Source organism: Podarcis tiliguerta (assembly GCF_965153285.1).
Source record: "Podarcis tiliguerta genome assembly, chromosome: 3".
In the NCBI taxonomy this organism is placed as follows: Eukaryota; Metazoa; Chordata; class Lepidosauria; order Squamata; family Lacertidae; genus Podarcis; species Podarcis tiliguerta.
In genome coordinates, this window is record NC_139536.1 from 118131909 (window position 1) to 118152136 (window position 20228).

The 20228-nt window shown below is 43.7% G+C and overlaps 1 protein-coding gene across 4 annotated transcripts; it reads left to right on the forward strand.

Moving 5' to 3' along the window:
- The first annotated feature begins 1431 nt into the window (after positions 1 to 1431).
- On the forward strand, positions 1432 to 20228 carry MEP1A (meprin A subunit alpha). 4 transcript variants are annotated; one of them, XM_083435572.1, is made up of 14 exons: positions 1432 to 1846; positions 3752 to 3776; positions 3877 to 3924; positions 4811 to 4851; positions 4950 to 5025; positions 5948 to 6065; positions 7417 to 7592; positions 9399 to 9620; positions 11388 to 11525; positions 12368 to 12583; positions 13518 to 13991; positions 15449 to 15622; positions 16673 to 16865; positions 19826 to 20228. In XM_083435572.1, exons 1-14 carry the CDS (start codon positions 1820 to 1822, stop codon positions 19962 to 19964), a joined length of 2067 nt encoding a protein of 688 aa, XP_083291698.1. In that variant the 5' UTR covers positions 1432 to 1819; the 3' UTR covers positions 19965 to 20228. The 4 variants fall into 4 exon arrangements, with proteins under 4 accessions (XP_083291698.1, XP_083291697.1, XP_083291696.1 ...); XM_083435571.1 differs by lacking the exon at positions 1432 to 1846 and adding an exon at positions 1877 to 2187; XM_083435570.1 differs by lacking the exon at positions 1432 to 1846 and adding an exon at positions 3085 to 3663.

The window sequence follows — 20228 nt, forward strand, 5'->3', positions numbered from 1 at the left end:
AGGCGCAGAAATGGGGCTGAAAGCGAGGAGGAGCAGAGACGGGAAAGGGGTGCGAGGGGCGGCCCCAAAGGAAGAGTGGGAGGCAGCTGAAGGTGGGATCCGGGGAGAGGAAGAGTTGGAAGCATCGCTGGGGAGGGAGCGAGGGACGGAGGGGGCTCCATGCCTGCGCGGAAAGGGAGCCGCGTGCTTCGAAGATGCAGGAGAGGCGCAGAGCGGGCGGGGGGAGCCAAAGCAAGGCTGCAGAAGAGAGGAAGGGGGGAAGGCAAGGTTAGTTGTTGTCGGCGGGGCACGGAAGAAGCTCGAAACAAAGAACACCAACGTGCGCCGCGTGTTCTGAAATTGCGCAGGAACCCTTTGCAGAGACCCTGGGAGATTCGCAGAGGCCGAGCTCTTTTCCAGAGGAGCCGCGATGGCGCCCGGCCGGGCTCGCGCTGCTGGTCCGGGGCGCCCCCCCCCCCGCACTCCTCTTCCTCCGCCAGTGCCCCCCCCAAAAAAACACACGCTTCCCCCACCGATCCCTTCCAGCATCCAAAGCAGATTTGCAGGTTCAAAGCAAGTTCGTGAGAACAAAAATTGCTGAGCAACCAGAAAGTGTGATGTTCAAAAGTTTAATTTATCCGCTCTACATTCAAATCCTGAGTAACAAATTCTAAGTACTATATAGAGCAAGAGGAAAATATGGCAAGGAAAAAAACTGTTAGTAGCAGGCATCGGAGTAGGCAGGATTTTTTAAGGGAGGGTGAAATATGCTCAGTTGTACAGTGATTTCATGCTCTTTATTGCAGCTCCTAAAACTGAATGCATGCCCCCCCCACCTCAGGCTTTATAAACATTATTTACACAATGGGTTCCTTCTGATTGGCTGATTCTGCTTCCCTCCTGGAGCCTGATTGGTCTTCTCCTGCAGGCCAGTCAGGTGTTGCATTCTAGGATCCTACCTGCCTCTTGTTCTAGGATCCAAGCTCAGTCCATAACACCCCTCCCATCTATGTTCCCCTGGCACCCGGGAGGTTAGCATTCATAGTCGCCAAGGTACACCGGGTGCCTACATATGCGTTGTGCTCAGGGGTGTCCCTCGGCGGGGGTTTCTGGTTCTGGCTCTCGTTCCGGCGCTGCCGGATGCGATGGGGCCTTTTGGTTGGGCGCCGCCGGCCTGCTCAGTCATGGGTCTGGTTCCTGTGGCCGCTCAGCCTCGGGGGGGGGGGGTCACCTCTGGCCTTACTAGTTCTGCCTCCCTTGCCTGCTCCTCCTGCTCATGCAGGCAAGGGAGGCAGAACTAGTAAGGCCAGAGGAAGGATGATTCAGGTGGATAGCTGTGTTAGATAGATCTGACATAGTCATAATAAATAACAAGATGAAAGATGAAAAAATCTTTTTAAATAATTCCAGTGCCACCTTAAAGATCAACTAAATATAAGCTTTCAAGATATGTTGTTGTTGTTTAGTCGTGTCCGACTCTTTGTGACCCCCTGGACCAGAGCACGCCAGGCACTTCTGTCCTCCACTGCCTCCTGCAGTTTGGAGTACCACTCTATTCCAGACCACACCTGGAATACTGTGTCCAATTCTGGGTGACACAATTTTGGAAGGATGTTGACAAGCTGGAAAGTGTGCGGAGGAGGACCATCAAGATGGTCAAGGGTCTGGAAAGCAAGCCTTTTGAGGAACAGTAGAGGATGCTGGGCATGTGTAGCCTGGGAAAGAGGAGGCTGAGAGGAGATACGAGAGCCATCTTCAGATATCTAAAAGGCTGTCACATGGAGGAAGAACTTTCTCACAGTAAGAGCTGCTTGACTTCGAGGAGAGGTGGTGGACCTCCATGGAGGTTTTAAAGCAGAGGTTTGTGGTACGTCATGTTTCAGCAATGATACATTCAGATCAGCTTCAGTGCTCTAAAAATACAGTGCATGCAGATCCCACTATCTGAACACAATGCATTTTCAGGAAATTGTTAGGTAATGATTTCCATTGATTCCTATGGGAAAATTTATAATGCATTCCTGACCACAGAATTTTAACCCCAAGATGACAAAAGAAACATTGGGAAAACCCTCTGCAACCTTCAAAAAGGCAGACAAGGGAGGAAAAAAATGTTGTATTATTGATCCAATCTCTCCACCTCCTTCCTCCCCACTCCCCTCTGGTTTCTGGAAGATTGACTGCTGTGGACCAGCAATACACAAAAAGGTTGTTTAAGGCTCTTACTCTTTTACACACACAGTTTGGTTTGGATTTGGTTTGGTTACACAGTTTGGATATCTGTATGGCAAGGTTTCGTACAACAAGAGTTTGGATAGCAGGACTTGCATGTATTATGCCGGCCTTAATTGTTAGTCATTCAGCTAACTTGCTAGATCCTGCCTGTGGTGTTAGTGTGCAACCTTGAGCAGGTGGGGCACTTTCACACCCACTGTCACTGTGATTTTCTGATTTTCAGAATCTTGAGCCTAGCTAGGATGCATCAATTACAGGGGGAAATAGCAAGATCCCACAGACTCCCAAGTATAGAGATATGGGTGTCTTCAAAGACCCCCCACCCCCGATGGACAAATCACTCAACAATGTCTTGTTGTAGGGGAAGAGAGAGGGAGAGAAATACAGGCAGCACCGGGGTGTGTTCCTGTTACTTTTTAAGGAGAAGGAAGGTGCAGAAGGCAAAGGATGCAGAAGGGCCCACAGTGGAGCCCCGAGAAAGTATTTCAGAGGAATATCAGGAACCTGAAGATACATAAAGGAAAGCAAAACCCCCAGCTGGACTATATATTTAGCACTGTGGTTAATGGAGCCTGATTTTAAGCTCCAGGGTAGTTATTAATAAGCTCCCTGAGGAGATTGTTCTCTCTGTTAGTCCCTCTCCTACTATCAAGAAGGAACTCGCTGACATAATGTGTGGGACGCTCTGCCCACTCAGCCAGTTTAATCACGTTTCACAGGACATCTAGTGCACTGGAGGTCGGCAATGGACACTGAGTTCAGATTTAATCTTATAGTCATAGGATTCTGTTTGCTTCTGTGTTGTAATTAAAATATTAATTGAATTTTGATTTTGCAAGAAGTTCAAAATGAAACAAGTAAAACGCACCAGGCAGCCAATAACGATACATGCATCTAAAAGGTCCTCATTAGCTTCTTTGAACTCACAATTACTTACTAACTTGGGTGGACTAGATGATCCTCAGGGTCCCTTCCAACTCTACGATTCTATGAATCTGTGAAAGAGGACCGCTGTAATCAGAGTCTTTTTGTAGGAGATTCTCTTCTATAAAACAAGATTTTAATTCCATTGATTTTGTGGAATAGGGACTGACAGGCAGGCAAATGGCAGCAATAGTCAGAACATATTGTGGCTGGCTTTTTCAGGATGGATTCTAACTGAACTCTGCTTGCTTTTAGCATACCTCACCTAGGTTCTGCAAAGCAGCACAGAGAAGCCTTGACATCTCAACTGCTTTGCTGAGATGTTTCTGCCTCTGGTTTTGTTAACTTTCAATGAGGGGTGGGAGGATAAGCTCCAAGCCTCATTTAAAAGTGTTTCTGCGACAAGCTGCTTTGTGCATTGACAAGAAGGGATTAGAAGGCCTGTTTCTTTCTGCCATGGCTTCTAGTACAGCTTTCCAGTTTTTCAGTCTCACTGTGCTTTTTGCACATTGCACCTCATTTCCAGTAAGTTTCGATCCAGCGACACTCCTCCCGTTTCGTTGCCTCTTTCAGTGATTGCTAAACACAAGGAATAATTTTCCTTCTTTTTTAGGTCGACTACTTACTACCGGATGATGGTAAGGTGCTGGAACTCATTAAGACGCTCAAAGTAAAACCTTTTTTATTTCGTTTTCTCTAATGTGTCTGAAACTTAATATTATTGCTTGTATTGATTAGATGCTGATGCTGGTGAACTGAGAAAGGACATCCCTGAAATAAATTCAGGTGGGTTGCAGTGAGACAGTTAACACTTGGATAAACATACTCCCAACCCCAAATCTTTCCTTTTTCAAATAAAATGGGCTCTATGAACATTTTGGCACTTTGCTCAGCTCCTTTCTTTGGCATCAAGAACATTGCATTTTACGGTGTTGTGGGTTTGTGGTGTGCAGTTTGATGTGTGTGTTGGGGTAACACTCCCAAGATCCAAGAGTTGAAACCGTATTCTCTCCCTGCCCCTTGGATAAATGTTCTTGCTGGCCAAGAGATAATTTAACTGTTCGGATAAAGCTTTGAAAAGAATCCAAAGGGAATATTCTCAACAGAATTCAAGAAGTTTACCTAGTGGACATTTTCTTTTAGCCGTGGGTTAACTCCTTTCAGCTCTCCTCTGAATGTGTTTCTTTTCTCCCAAGTTTTAAAAAAACTTCAAATATTTTTGAGCTTTTCAACAAAAGTTGTGTGTGTGTGTGTTTCCCACGCCCCCTTCTTAAGCAAAATCAAAACAAAACAAAACAAAGCAAAACAAAACCACTTACCTTTGAAAGGAAGAGTGGTATTCTGAGTAGGAAATGAAGATTATGAACACGCACAGAAATGGCATTTCCAGTTAAGACTTTCATTTTGGAAGGAAATGCGAAGCAGTCAGGACCTGGCAGGGAAGGTTGTCTAGGAAGGAGGAGAGGCCCCGTTAGAAGCCATAAGTGAATTTAGAGTGGTGTTGCTAAACGCATGTGGCCATGTTGCAGATATTAGTTTGGTGCGCTTTGAATAGAATTGTTCGTCATGTTGTGAGTCTTTATAGTAAGCAAGAGTGAACACATTATTTTAAATATCTGATGAATCATCTTTTGCATTTTGATTATGCCATCTTGTTTTTATTTTCTTCTAGCTGCTGGACTCACCCTCTTCCAGGGGGATATTGTATTGCCTGTAAGTGGTGTTGTTGATTAAGGTCACACATTTTTTTCTTCTTATTTGTGTGCCCAAAGGAAAAGCATCTAATCTTAACCTTTCTCCATTTTCAATAGAGAAGCCGAAGTGCGATCAAAGATGAGGCTTACCGGTGGCAGTTCCCTATTCCATTCATTCTGGGTGACAGCCTTGGTAATGCAACCTTTGTATCACTACAATACTGCCGAGGTTAAAATCTGATCCTGTTGTGATTCCTCTAGCTGTGCCTCCTACATTGCACAGGGGGTTGGACTAGATGACTCTCGGGGTCCTTTCCAACACTATAATCCTTTGATTCTATGACTCAGAAGATCCCTGTACCTGCACAAATAAATAACCCAACCTGTTAAGCAGTTCCTCTGAACAATTCCCTGCCTTTTATGTAAAGGTAATCTGATGTCCCTCTTTAAGCTGCAGTAATCATAGGAACATGGGGAGCTGTCTTACATCCTAGGCCAGGGATCGGCAACGTGCAGCCCATGGGCCGGAAGCAGCCCATGGAGGCCGTTTAACCGGCCCACAAGCCACCCCAGAACCGAGCCGCCCGCTGCGCTAAACTGGTGCAGTGGGGACTCCTTCTGCAGCGCCAGAAATCACGGGCACACTCGCTTGTGTGTGCGCGCATGCGATCCAGCACAATCCAGTCCACGGAGGGATCTCCATGGAACCGTCCGTCTCAGGCAAGGTAAACCTTGCCGACCCCTGTCCTCGGCAGGTCCATTGAGCTCAGTATTGCACACTGAGTGGCAGCAATGGCTCCCCCAGCTTTCAGGCAGTGGGCCTCATCCCCACCTGGGGATGCCACTTGGGGTTGGGCCTGGGACCTTCTGCGTTCCAAGCACATGCCCTGCTCCTGAGCTAAGGCCATTCCTCTCAGTTTTCAGAAAGATAAAGCTAGTGTAGATTTGTCCTGGTCTGGTGCATGTAATGTCTTTTGTTTTGTACCTGTGTGATTTGTGCTCATATTGTATTGTGATGGCCATTGGCTATAAACAATAAAAATGATTGATTGATTGATTGATTGACTGATTGATAGTGGCAAAACTGATTTCTCATGAACTGCTTTTTTTAAAAGATCTGAATGCCAAAGGGGTAATTCTTAGAACGCTTGAAGGATTCCAGTTAAAATCCTGTGTGGATTTCAAACCATATAATGGGGAGCAGTCGTATATAATATTTCAGAAGTTAAAAGGGTAAGTAAAAACACATTGGTGCTTGGGGTTTTTCTTTTCTAATTTTTAAAATTAAAAACACATTTATTCATAGGTTGCACTGCCATAAAACCACAGAATGGTCACCTCATTTTCCAGAGACATTTAGGTAAGGGGCAGTGAATCACATTGTTCTAGTTTCTTCCAAAGCGATGGAAGCTTATGAAATCTTGGCTGTGAATCATTGCTCAAGTACTCTCTTGTTTGGACAATCTTGTAGAGATAGGCAACCTGTGAATTTCATTTTCTCTCAATTCATCTAACTTCAGCAGCGAGGTTATTTGTTTGTTAAAGTTGCATGAAAATTTGTACACTTTTTGTATGTAACTTTGTCTAATAGAGACACTTTTGCAAGCAGCTTCCCCCAGCCCCCGCTATAAAGCTGCTTGAATGATATTTTCACACGTATTTGCTTTTTTGTGTGCTCTTCCCCCTAATATACAAAAGCGTTTTCTGTCTGGTGAAGGGCATCACAAAATTTGGAGAAGTGCGAAATCTGAAAGGTAGCTGTGCTTTGGTTGGTCATGCTGGCTTGATCCCTGAGACGCTGCACCAGAACACAACCAAAAAGCCTCTTCCTCTACTTCCTTCCACCTTCCTGAACCTGGTTTGGTCCTCCCTCCTCTGCCTCCAGCCTTGTGTGGAATGAAGATTTCCAGCTGTATCATCACCATTCTAGTTGTGCAGAGAAGGTGAATGTGTTGGGGGTGGGCTGGATCTTGTGCGCTCACAGCCTCATGGAAAAAGAAAAACGGAGAGGAATGATAAAAGGCCAGAGGCAGAGGCAGAAGGAGGCCAGAGAGTGAGTTTGCAGAGGACACAAGGAGGACTCTCCACCTCTTCAGAGACGTTGCTATGAAGGGGACGTGCGAATGGTGGGAGGAAGCGTGGTCCAGAGGAGAAAGGAACATGGGAAGAGTCTGGCTGCTGGATCCGGCCAAACAGGGCTCCGCATGTCAGAGGTTATTGAGCTACTGCATCTGTATTGCAGGGGGTTGGTCTAGATGACCCTGGAACCCATGTCCTGCCCTACAATTCTATGATTCAACAAAACCAGATGACAGGAGCTGGCCTTCATACAGCCCATCACTATTTATTTTGTTTTCTTTTCTTTTAAAAACTGTATTTTACATGCAGTTTGGCCCTATGAATGCTGAATACAAAAAGAAGAGGGAACGGAAAGGCAAAGGAATAATTAAAATTAATTTAAAAGGTGTAGTCCAAAATAGTTACAAATTGTTATTGGTTTCCACATATAAAGAGTGTTGTCCAAAATGAAAAGCTGAAAGTTTATCCCTGTCAAGCACCTTTACTTTTCATTTGCGTTTTTCAGATGTTGGTCTAAAATTGGAGATGTAAAAGGAGGCCAGAACCTTTCTGTTGGTGCAGGATGTGACACCAAAGGCATCATATCTCATGAGATCTTACATGCTTTGGGACGTATCCATGAGCAGACACGGGCAGACCGAGATGATTATGTCGAGATCTGGTGGGATCACGTGCTTCCAGGTTGGTGTTCAGGCCCTTGAAATGAGTTGGGATGTGGACATTGCAGCTGCTTGTTTCTCCTCCTGCGGCTGCCAGGGGAAATGGGGGAAAGGACTTTGGAGAACAGATGGGCGATTGATCTCGCCTCTGGTGCTATGGATTATTCCTCTGCCTTATACGAAACATTCATTCAAGAGAATATACATATGCATGCTCAGCAGTTAGAACAGGCATAGGCAAACTCGGCCCTCCTGATGTTTTTGGGACTGCAACTCCCATCATCCCTGACCACTGGTCCTGTCAGCTAGGGGTCATGGGAGTTGTAGTCCCAAAACATCAGGAGGGCCTGTGCCTGAGTTAGAACAATAGAAATGGTTTATTGTCAAGAAATTTGAAGCTACAGAAATGGCTTTACAATTGTCCATCTACCTAAGTGGTATTATTATTATTACTATTATTATTACCACCCAAGATGGGTTACAACAATGTAAAAATACAATATTAAATATTTTGTAAATGCCTTTAATTTCATATATCCCTGAATATACTGTAATATTCACACATTATATGCCCACAAAACCAGGCTTTCTACTAAGTGTAACTCAACAGACAATCCCAATTCTCTGATTCTTATATATGTATGATGCACATGTTTTCAAGAACTAATTTGTTACTTTCGTGGTCAATTGTTTTTTTAAAGTTTAGTCATTAGCCATAACCAATTACCAAAAATTAAATTAAAAACAAAATTGAATGGCCCTGGGATCTTCAGATGAAGAGTGGTATACAATTATTATTATTATTATTATTATTATTATTAGCAAGAAGAACAGTCTGACATTTGCAACACAATTAATCCCATTTAGCTTAATTAAAGTACATTCATGCCTTGGCTAGTGACAATTAAAAATGACAACTTTTCATTATCCTGGAATCATTATTGAAAAGTAAGTGATCCATATTTTTAATTCCTGGCTATTGGCCACCATGGGAGTTGTAGCCCACAGCAGCTGGAGGGCACCATGTTGGCTGTCCCTGTTTCAAAATATTGTTTATTTACACCTCGCCTTTTTCCCTGTCAGGACTCAAGGTGACTTACAGCTAAAAATAAGCAAATCAAGTAAATAAATAAAAATATTTAACTAACTGACCAACTGTGTCGCAGATAGCTTGGTTCTGCCCCCGCCTAAATCTTGACTTTGCCCATGCCTCTACCTGAGCACATTGAACATTCAGTTACGAGTGGCCCTGGACTGTTGAAGGGAGCCAAGCTTCATAGAAGTAGAAGCTTGGCTCCCTTCAGTAGTCCAAGGCCACTTGTAACTGAATGTTCATTGCCACAAACAACCAAACTCTTGGGCAATTTAGAAAGAAGATTTGGAAAACCCCTAAACCATGTTAAAAATATAGGCTGATGTGTATTAGATTCCTGTTTATATGCTTTCCTTGTAAAAGCCATGTGCACTTTTTTAAACATTCTGGCGTGACATTTTCATGCATATTCCCCTGCAGTTGAAAAACAGTGCCTTCTCGTAAGAGGTAACAGCAGTGAGTTGATGGTTGATGAGAGATTTGAAACTGTGAACTCTAGCAACATAGTTCATGCTCTTAATTAGCACACATTAGTTGAGGTCATAATTTTTCTACACATATTTGTTCAGAGGGTGACCCCCCCCCAAGTCATCTTACGAGTCAAAGGTGGCGGCCATGGCCCTGATGAAATCATGGCATCCTGTTCCATAATCAAGTCAGTTGGCAGAGCGTGGGTTGCAAGCCCTTTGCGAGCACTTCCAGAAAGTAACTGTGTGGTGTTTATTCTGCATGCAGATCAAGAGTACAACTTTAAGAAAGCAGATGATGACGATATAACAGACTTGAATACTCCTTATGATTACGAGTCCATCATGCACTATGGTCCATCTTCATTTAGTAAAAATGAAAGCTTAAAAACAATTACTACGAAAATACCAGAATTTAATAACATTATTGGCCAACGCTTGGATTTCAGCGCTTCTGACCTGGAAAGACTCAATCAAATGTACAACTGCAGTAAGTCATGATGAGACAGTGAAGTATTTAAATTGAATAAATCAAAAACAAAGGTTTTGGAAAAGAATTTAACAGAAACTGAGAAAGAGAGGTTTCAGAATGAGACAGGTTTGACAGTGGTTAAGAAAGTGAAGTATTTGGGGATTAACATGACAGCTAAAAATGGGAATTTATTCAAAGACAACTATGATAAATGTTGGACCGAGATAAAGAAAGATTTAGAAATATGGTCAAATTTGAATCACTGTTAGGCCGTATTGCTGCGATAAAGATGAATGTATTGCCTAGAATGTTATTTCTATTTCAGACACTGCAAATTATTGACAAAATGGACTGTTTCAAGAAGTGGCAGAAAGACATATCCAGATTTGTCTGGCAGGGCAAAAAGCCAAGAATAAAATTTAAAATATTGACTGATGCAAAAGAAAGAGGAGGCTTTGCCCTGCCAGACCTGAAACTCTATTATGAATCAGCAGCTTTCTGCTGGTTGAAAGAATGGCTGCTTCTTGAGAACACAGACATTTTGGATCTAGAAGGATTCAATAATGTTTCTGGTTGGCATGCATATTTATGTTATGAAAAGGTTAAAGTGCATAGAATGTTTAAAAATCACATTGTCAGGAAAGCATTGTTTAATGTCTAGACAAGGTATAAAGATTTACTTGAAAATAAAACCCCAAGGTGGTTGTCACCAATGGAAGCAAAAGCTCTAAAAAAGCTCAATATGGAGGCCAAATGGCCAAAATATTGGGAAATTTTGGAGCAGGAGGGAGATAAACTAAAACTGCAGAGTTTTGAAAAACTAAAAAGTAAAGTGCGAGACTGGCTTCATTATCACCAGATAATGGAGGAATACAAATTGGACAGAAAAATTGGCTTCCAGGTGGAAAAATCAAAATTGGAAACAGAATTGCTAGAACCCAAAACTAAGATTTTGTCAAGAATGTATAACTTGCTGCGGAAATGGAATACTCAGGACGAAACAGTAAAATCTGCAATGATTAAATGGGCACAAGATGTTGGACATAACATAATGATGGCTGACTGGGAACAGTTATGGACCACTGGTATGAAATTCACGGCATGCAATGCCTTAAGAGAGAATATTATGAAAATGATATACAGGTGGTACATGACACCAGTCAAGCTAGCAAAAATCTATCATTTGCCCGATAATAAATGTTGGAAATGTAAAGAAACCGAAGGTACATTTTTTCACCTTTGGTGGACGTGCCCAAGGATTAAGGCTTTTTGGGAGATGATTTATAATGAAATGAAAAGGGTGTTTAAATACACCTTCCCGAAGAAACCAGAGGCCTTTCTCCTGGGCATGGTCAGCCAACAGGTGCGAAAGAAGGATAGAACTTTCTATATGTATGCCACAACAGCAGCAAGAATACTCATCGCACAGTTTTGGAAGACACAAGAACTACCCACTCTGGAAGAATGGCAGATGAAGGTGATGGACTACATGGAATTGGCAGAAATGACCGGCAGAATCAGAGACCAGGGAGAAGAGACGGTGGAAGAAGATTGGAAGATATTTAAAGACTATCTACAGAAATATTATAAGATTAATGAATGTTAGAATGATATCGGATTGAACGTAAAAGGTTATTAGTAATAGTTTGCAGAGTGAAACTGAATCCATTGCCTTTGAATAAAACTGATTAAATGGTTTTGTTAAATGGAAATGGGAAAGGCACTTCTCTTTAGTTTTTAAATATTTCTTTCTGTATTTTTACTCTCCCCTCATTCCTGCCCCAGCGAGAACTGTCACCCTTTTGGACCAATGTGATTTTGAGTCAGCTGATATATGTGGCCTGGTTGAGAAAACCAGTGGAGATACCAACTGGATTCGTAAGAAGAGTGGCCAAGACCATACCCTCTCTGGACGCTGTAAAGGTAAACTGGGGACAATCCCCTCCTTTTTTCATGGGACCAGTTCTTTGCTTCTTGATTTGATCACTGTATTATCTCCTGTTGATGCAGTGGAAAGTCTGTCACAACTCTTGGCTTTGCCATTTTCCTGAGCTTCCGATCATCTTGGCCCAAAGTGAAGTGGAAGACATGCCAAATGAGTCTTTAATCCAGACAGCGGTTCCAGTAGTTACATTTTATACTTCTAAGAATTGGACTCCTTGATGCCAGATTTGCATCAATTTATTGTTTTGCATAGAATCTGTGTGCAAAAGAATAAAAGGACCGAAACCTGACTCCACAAAAGAGACGCAAGGGAGAGAACCGTCTTGCAGGAGGACTCCATTCTGGGTGACCCCAGTGCTGCACTAGATGATACTGGAGAAGGGAAAACGGGGAAGCATCTGCCTCCTCCATTTGATAGAATTCACTGAACTTCAGATCTGTGGGGCTACTTCCGCTTCTGGAGCCTAGCCAGTGGCTTAAGCCCGTGACTGCTCAGCCATTTTAATACCATGAAGCAGATATGCCCCTAAGTGCTCAGTTTTTTCAAATTTTTGGAACCCAGCGAAAATAAAATTCTCAGTATTTGTAAGTTATAAAAAATTACAGACATTGTGATTCAGGTTGTATGTAGCTCATTGGGTAGAGCATGAGACTCTTAATCTCGGAGTCGCTGGTTCAAGCCCCACGTTGGGCAAATGATTCCTGTTGGACTAGATGATCCTTGTGGTCCCTTCCAGTTCTATTATTCTGTGGTTCTAAGAGGTAGCATATGCATAATAATGCTTGATACGCCTTCAGTAGCGCTAGCTTCTTCTCCACAGATGCCGGCTATTTCATGTACTTTAACACCAGCTTTGGGAAGAGAGGCGAAACAGCGATTTTAGAATCCCGCATTCTGTACCCAAAGAGGAGAAACCAGTGTCTCCAGTTCTTCTTCAAAATGACAGGAAGCCTCTGGGACAGGCTTTTCATCCAGGTGGTCAAGGATGACGGCACCGGAGAAGTCCGCAGGCTGGTTAAATCCAAAACATTTCAAGGTAATGTTGAAAACCAGTAAAAGATTTTTGGAGTGCTCTAAGCATACAGTGATACCTCGGGTTAAGAACTTAATTCGTTCCAGAGGTCCGTTCTTAACCTGAAACGGTTCATAACCTGAGGCGTGCTAATGGGGCCTCCTGCTGCCACTGCGCCACTGGCATGCGATTTCCATTCTTATCCTGGGGCAAAGTTCTTAACCTGGAGCAACCACTTCCTGGTTAGCGGAGTTTGTAACCCAAAGCGTCTATAACCTGAAGCGTCTGTAACCCGAGGTGCCAGTGTACCTTGTTTTAAGACCACAGCAAGATTTTATATCATTTTGGCAGTGACTGCAATGGCCAAGGACTTTGGTGGTCATATATTTGGAGCAGATTCTCACTCACAAATAACTCCTGCGCAGGAAAAAGATGTAGGAAATATGAGCAACATCCTTTATGAAGACTGTGCAAGTGTCTGTTTCACCAGATTTTCCAGGGTTCTAAAATGCACAGAACCCTGCATCAGATAGCCACCTTCCATTTGGCCACAGAGGCAAGCTGCTTCTTCCTGCTGTCCCCTCATCAGTTTACTGCCTCTGTTAGTGGCACGTGTGTGAATTATTCTGGGTTAATACAGCATTACTAAGAGCTGGAGTCAAGCAGCAATGGGTTCCAGGAAATAAGTTATGCTTTTACAATTAATGGCAATTTTGCTATCAGCAGATACAGCAGGTTTTAGGGATAAATGATTCAGATAATTTCTGGGTCATTCCACTTCTGCATATTTTGGGGGGGGTTGGAGTCTCTTTTGTCCAATTTCAGCAATAATGTGCAGGTGTTTAGTTTTTGTTTTTTTAAGAAGAATTCCACATAAAACTCTGATATGAGCGCCAACATGGTCATCTTTCTCATATGCCAACACAGAAGTCACAGTGTCTGTCTTTACTTCCCATAGGAGACAGTGACCATAACTGGAAAATTGCCCACGTGACTCTGAAAAATAAAAAAAAATTCAGGTATCTCTTCCATGGCCTAAAAGGCAATCCCGATGACTCATCTGGAGGAATTTTCATTGATGACATCACCCTGAGTGAAACGCAGTGCCCCAGTGCTGTCTGGCTTATTCGCAACTTCTCTCATCTTCTTAGAACTGCGCCCGAAGACTATGCCATGCTCAGTCCCCGGTTTTATAGCTCTGAAGGCTATGGATTTGGCATAACGTTGTATCCCAGAGGCCAGAGTGATTCTGCTTCGGCAAACTACACAAGGATTTCTTTTCACCTGGCTAGTGGAGAAAACGATGGTGTCCTCGAGTGGCCAGCTCTGAACAGGCAGGTGACCATCAAGGTGCTAGACCAGCACACCAATATCAAGGAAAGGAGGTCCATCGAGAGGAGCTTCACAACAGATGAATCACAGGTTCTGCCAGGTAGGTAGCTTCTGCCTGATAAGGCAAGAGGGGAGCGAGGGGTTCAATGTTTTTGCCTCCCAGAGATGCTGGAATACAAAATGCCGGAGCTTTTGCTCAAGATTACAAGCAAATGTCACAGAAGATGCTGAGAGTAAAATTCTTTATTTGTGTGCTGTTAATTCAGCAAAGGACGAATTTGCTCTTTAACAATCCAGGGAGACAGGGAATGAAGCATAAACTGTGATTTTAAAAAACCCCATCACAGAAACAAGTTTGTAACGGGAACAAATCTTTGGTGTAAAATGCTTCCTTTAAGGCACATTGATACCTTCAGGTAATAATAATACTATGACATTTGAAGGACATAAAGCAACTGAAAGCAATATAGCAAATCAAAGGAGGGAGTTGCTGCTGCTCCTCCTCCCTCTTGCTCCTCTTGCCGTGCTCTGAGGGGGCAGTTGGAGGAGCAGCAAAAGCAGCAAGGAGGAAGCCACGAGGGGCTCGCGGGGGCCGAGATTCTGCTCTTGGTGCCAGAGCTTCCCTCTGCAATGCCTCACTCATTCTTTCATCTGATTCATCTCCTGCAGCTTTCCCACCAAATTTGTTCTCAAGGCAGCATGCTAAAGTTAAAACCAACACAGCGGCTTAACAAAGGAAGGGTATTTTTTTCTCCCAGCTAGAAAACTCTATCTGGCATTCAACATAGTGCTAAGTGGCGTATGATAAGGTTGCCAGACGTCCCCGTTTCCCAGGCACAGTCCCCGGATTTAGAAATCAGTCCCCTGACAAAATCCATCTATTTAGCAGGAAGTTGAAAAGTGTCCCCGGATTTATTGAAAAAAATCTGGTACCCTTAGGGTATGAGCTTGCGAAGATGGGAATGCAGGACAGCTCTGCTTTGAAAAACTGTTAGTGGTTGTCATGTGTTTCCTTTTGAAAGTGAGCTGGCTTCTGGTGTCACAGGGAAGGCACTCAAACAGAAGGCCCGCCAAATTTCTGGTGTCCTGGGCACTCATGGCAAGGCCTCAAGTATCCGGGACCCAGATTACTTTTGGGCTTTAAGTGTCAAAGCCAGCACTTCCAAGTCAGCCTAGAATCTGAGTTGCAATCCTTGCAGCTCCTCACAGAGTGGATCACATGGTCTCTCAGACTGTCAGCTGTCGGGCTGATGCCTCCTGGACCGGCTGAAGTTTCTGAATGCTCTTCAAGGCCTGCGCAGGCAGCATTGCAGTAGCCCAAAGTAGGGTATGTGCACATTGGCAGCTTAAAAGGCAGAGCTTGCTTCCCGCCCCGCTTTCCAAGTCGCATTTGATAGGAAGCCTTCGAGGGAGGGAGCAGGACGGGGAGCCTGGGGAGGGAAAAGTCCCCGGCTCTGGTGCTCCTGGACTGTAGTCAGTAATAGGATTGCCAACTTAATTTAGAATTTGTGTGCAGAGAGCAAACAGTGTTACTGCATAATTTGTACTATTTTGTAGAAAAAAACGATTCTTCCCGATGGGGAAAGCCTTCTCTTCTGGGGAAATTTGATACCTCATGCAAATGCAGCCGGAGCATAGATCGAGGATGGAGCAAATTTGTGTCCCATGCACACCTAAGAGGAAGGAATTATCTGAAAAATGATGATCTTATTATCTTTGCAGAGTTTGACGGTATGGAAAAAGATTCTATTAGAAGATGGAAAGCAGAGTCTTTTCAGTTTTGACTTATTAAAAACAAAGAACAGAAAGTTATTTTTTCTTAAGTAAGGAAAAGGAAATAACAGTAAAGTATTATTGGGGCTCCATTTGAGCTAAGATTCTACAAAACCTAGCATTCAGTTCCTGGGATTTACTCTGAAGAGTAATAGTAAAAAAGTGTTAGTGAACAAGTACATAATGTTTTTCATTCATCACTGAGTAGCCACACATCTGGAATTAGCAGAAAGAACCTCCAGGGAATAATAATAATAATAATAATTAAATAAATAATAATAATAGTTTATTTTTTATACCCTGCCCATCTGATTGAGTTTCCCCAGCCATTCTGAGCGGCTCCCGATCGAGTGTTAAAAACAATACAGCATTAAATGTTAAAAACTTCCCTAAACAGGGCTGCCTTCAGATGTCTTCTAAAAGTCAGATAGTTGCTTATTTTCTTGGCATCTGATGGGAGGGCATTCCGCAGGGCAGGCGCCACCACCGAGAAGGCCCTCTGCCTGGTTCCCTGTAACCTCACTTCTCGCAATGAGGGGTAACGCCATACAAGTCTCATTTTTAGAAATTAAGCAATGTGCACCACTGTTCTCATTTATACAGATAGATTTTTATCCAGTAGAGTGTGTATTATATATAACAAATGACTCCAGCTTCTCAATATGTTTGGGTTTCTCTCCACCCACCCTCCGCAACCGAGGACTAGGATTCTTACAAACAGCCACCTAGTATTTTATGAGAAAATTACAATTGTGTATAAAGGTTATTTACTTCTTTTTAGTGCAACATTTGACAAAGACATTTAGTTTTAGTCTGCATCGCTCAGCCTAGTTACAATTTTCATTTCATTTCATTTCATTTTAACCTACTGTAACCTATGCATTCTGGTTTTTTGCTGCTGCTTTAAATAAAATTAAATAAATTAGTAGGTGTAAGTTTTCATTTCAATTTTGGTTGAAAAATATGTGCCACATTTTTGGACCAGTCCTTTCTCTCTTTCTGAGTAAGATTTAACACATCTCAAGAAGACGGAACACATTTCCCCAGAAAAACGGCCTGTGGAACAGAATGACTCTCTGGAACGGAAAAAAAGATCAGCCTCTCTGGAAGACTGGCAGTCCTACCTGAGAGAACAGTGTGACCCAAATCCGTGCCAAAATGATGGCATTTGTGTAAAACTAAAAGGAAAAACAAGCTGCAGGTATCCTATGCTTTCATGGCATTTTTTTTCTTTCTCATTTATGTGCCACATGATTAGATCACAACAACAACAACTTCAAAGGTAGACTCCACCATGGGAGCAGGGCCAGGGTGGGAGAGTACTAGAGTTCTGTCTACTCAAGTTGCGTTCCAATCTGTTACCTTCAAAGATGTGGACAGGCTGCTTGGACGAGTGAAACCGGCCACCTGTCTCCTTGTTCCTTGCCCTTGGCTTATAAAAGCTAGCCGGAAAGGGCTGGGCGATGGGCTTCGTGGGGTGGTGAAGCCTTCCCAGACCCACTTCTTAAACCGCTTCTTAAAAAAAATCTTTAGAACTGGCCAATTTGGCCAACTATCACCCAGTCTCAAATCTTCCATTCTTGGGCAAGGTGATTGAGCAAGCGGTTGCTGAAAAACTCCAAGCACGCCTGGAGGATGCGGACCATTTCGATCCCTTCCAGTCGTGATTCAGGCCTCATCATGGGACTGAAACTGCCTTGGTTGCACTGGTCGATGAACTTCAGCAGGCTAGGGACAAAGGTGAGAGCTATATCCTAGTTCTGGATCTCTCAGCGGCCTTTGATACCATCAACCATAACATCCTTCTGGACCATCTAGAGGGGCTGGGAGCTGCGGGCACTGTTATACAGTGGTTCCGCTCCTTCCTCCTGGGTCATGTCCAGAAAGTGGTGTTGGGGTTTGAGTCTTCAGACTCCTAGGCCCTCACCTGTGGGGTCCCTCAGGGTTCCGTCCTCTCCCCCATGCTTTTTAACATCTATATGAAGCCTCTGGGAGAGATCATTAAGGGGTTTGGGCTGGGTGTTCATCAGTATGATGATACCTAGCTCTATCTCTCTTTCAAATCGGAACCAGTGAAGGCGGTGAAGGTCCTGTGTGAGTGCCTGGAGGTGGTTGGAAGATGGATCACGGCTAACAGATTGAGGTTGAATCCTGACAAGAAAGAAGTACTGTTTTGCGGGGACAAGGGGTGGGCAGGTGTAGAGGACTCCCTGGTCCTGAATGCAGTAACTGTGCCCCTGAAGGACCAGGTGCGCAGCCTGGGAGTCATTTTGGACTCACAGCTGTCCATGGAGGTTCAGGTCAATTCTGTGTCCAGGGCAGCTGTCTATCAGCTCCACCTGGTATGCAGGATGAGACCCTCCCTGCCTGCAGACTGTCTGGCCAGAGTGGTGCATGCTCTGGTTATCTCCCTCTTGGACTACTGCAATGTGCTGTATGTGGGGCTACCTTTGAAGGTAATCCAGAATGCGGCAGCTAGACTGGTGACTGGAAGTGGCCGCCGAGACCACATAACACTGGTCTAGAAAGACCTACATTGGCTCCCAGCACGTTTCCGAGCACAATTCAAAGTGTTGGTTCTGATCTTTAAAGCCCTAAACGGCTTCAGCCTAGTATACCCAAAGGAGCGTCTCCACCCCCATTGTTCACTGAGGTCCAGCTCTGAGGGCCTTCTGGCGGTTCCCTCACTGCGAGAAGTGAGGTTACAGGGAACCACGCAGAGGGCCTTCTCAGTAGTGGCACCCTCCCTGTGGAACGCCCCCCCATCAGATGTCAAGGAAATAAACAACTACCTGACTTTCAGAAGACATCTGAAGGCAGCCCTGTTTAGGGAAGTTTTTAATGTTTGATGTTTTATTGTGTTTTTAATATTCTGTTGGGAGCTGCCCAGAGTAACTGTGAAAACCCAGCCAGATGGACAGGGTATAAATAATATTATATCATCATCATCATCACCATCATCACCATCATCACCATCATCTGTTTTGCCTTTGCTTTTCTTGCAAAAATTCCAGCCCATTGATGTTGTACTAGGATAGGGAAAGGACTTTGTGCCAGGGTGCCTCACCTTTCTTTGAGGGCTGCACTGAGCCATGGTCCGCTCTCCAAGAGCTGCAAGTGGGCATAGCCAAAGTATAAAAGTGAGCATGGCCAAAAGAAATGTATTATTATTATTATTATTATTATTATTACCACTACTACTACTACTATTATTATTATTATTATACAAATTTGGGCAGAAAATTTGGGCACAAAAGCCATTTGTACTGTAGCAGGGGACGCATGGTCAGTAAAAAGCAACAATTATTTTTATTTTATTTTATTTTTTATTAAGGAACGAAGGAAGAGTCCCAAAACTCCTTTTAGTATCACAAAGGGGATCTATTGGAGCAGTCTGTTAAAAAAAAAGAATTGCAGGGACCATGGGGGTGGCACATAAAACTTTGTTGGATCACAGGAGCAGTCAATCATTTAAGGGGGTTTCTTAATTACAAATTTATAGGGGTCTTTGCAAACACACCAAAAGACTTGGCGGGGGCTCAGTTACAGCCCCTGGGGTGCCAGTTAGCCCCCCCCCCATGCAGAGGAAGGCTACTCTGTGTGTGCTTTGGAAGCATAGGTACAGCTTTTCTCCATGAAGCAATGTCAACAGAAGCTACACCTGTTGAATTTTCTCCTAACTGAGATCTACGGATGAAGGGTGGTATATAAATTTAATAAACAATAACAGTAATAAATAGCATGCAGCTATTAAAGGCCCCAGAACACCACCCTTCAAGCTCTTAATTTAGCATTTACCTCTGTCCCTAAAATCTTGGCAGTCTTTGAAGCGGGCCAACATGGGCAATGGCTGTCTGGTTGCTCTGAGCATGGAGACATGCATTAGGTCACAGCTCATATTGGGATTATGGTGGTGACACATTTTCTGGGCTGGGCTTTGAGACTAATAAGGGGCAGGGAGGCTAACCTTTCCTTGAGGCAACGAAGCAGCTCCAAACTACCTTCCACTGGGAATTCCTGAACTCACTTCAATGTTGTCCCTGAACAGTCTTCAAAGAAGCCTCCTCTTTACACTCTTCATTTGCATTTCGGCTGCTCTAAATTGTCATGGGGAGAAAATCCAAGCTCCAAAATAGACCTTTTCCCTTCTTCTGTTTACAGGTGTGCTACAGGCTACCTCTTCTTCTACACAGGAGTGAGATGCCAGGTGACACATGTCCACTGGAACACCCTTGGTCTGTTAGCTGCTGGAGCTGTAGCACTAACCATAGTTACGGTTTCCTTATTAGTTAGGCAATAGTCTTCCTTTTTCCAGAGAGTAGTTTTACAGTGATTTCATACTTTCCGTGAATTTTGTTGTAATTCCAACTCACCTGAACTCGATCATCTGTATTATGTGAAAGTGATAACATGATCACCTCCTGTCACCTCAGTCATGTGCTCCAAAACTGGAGGCCAAACAGGGAGGTGATAGAAGGTCCCGACTCCTTGTCTTGGTTTAACTTGACATAACAGATAACTGCCCTTAGAATCTCAATGGAGCATTAAACATGACTATGGCCTC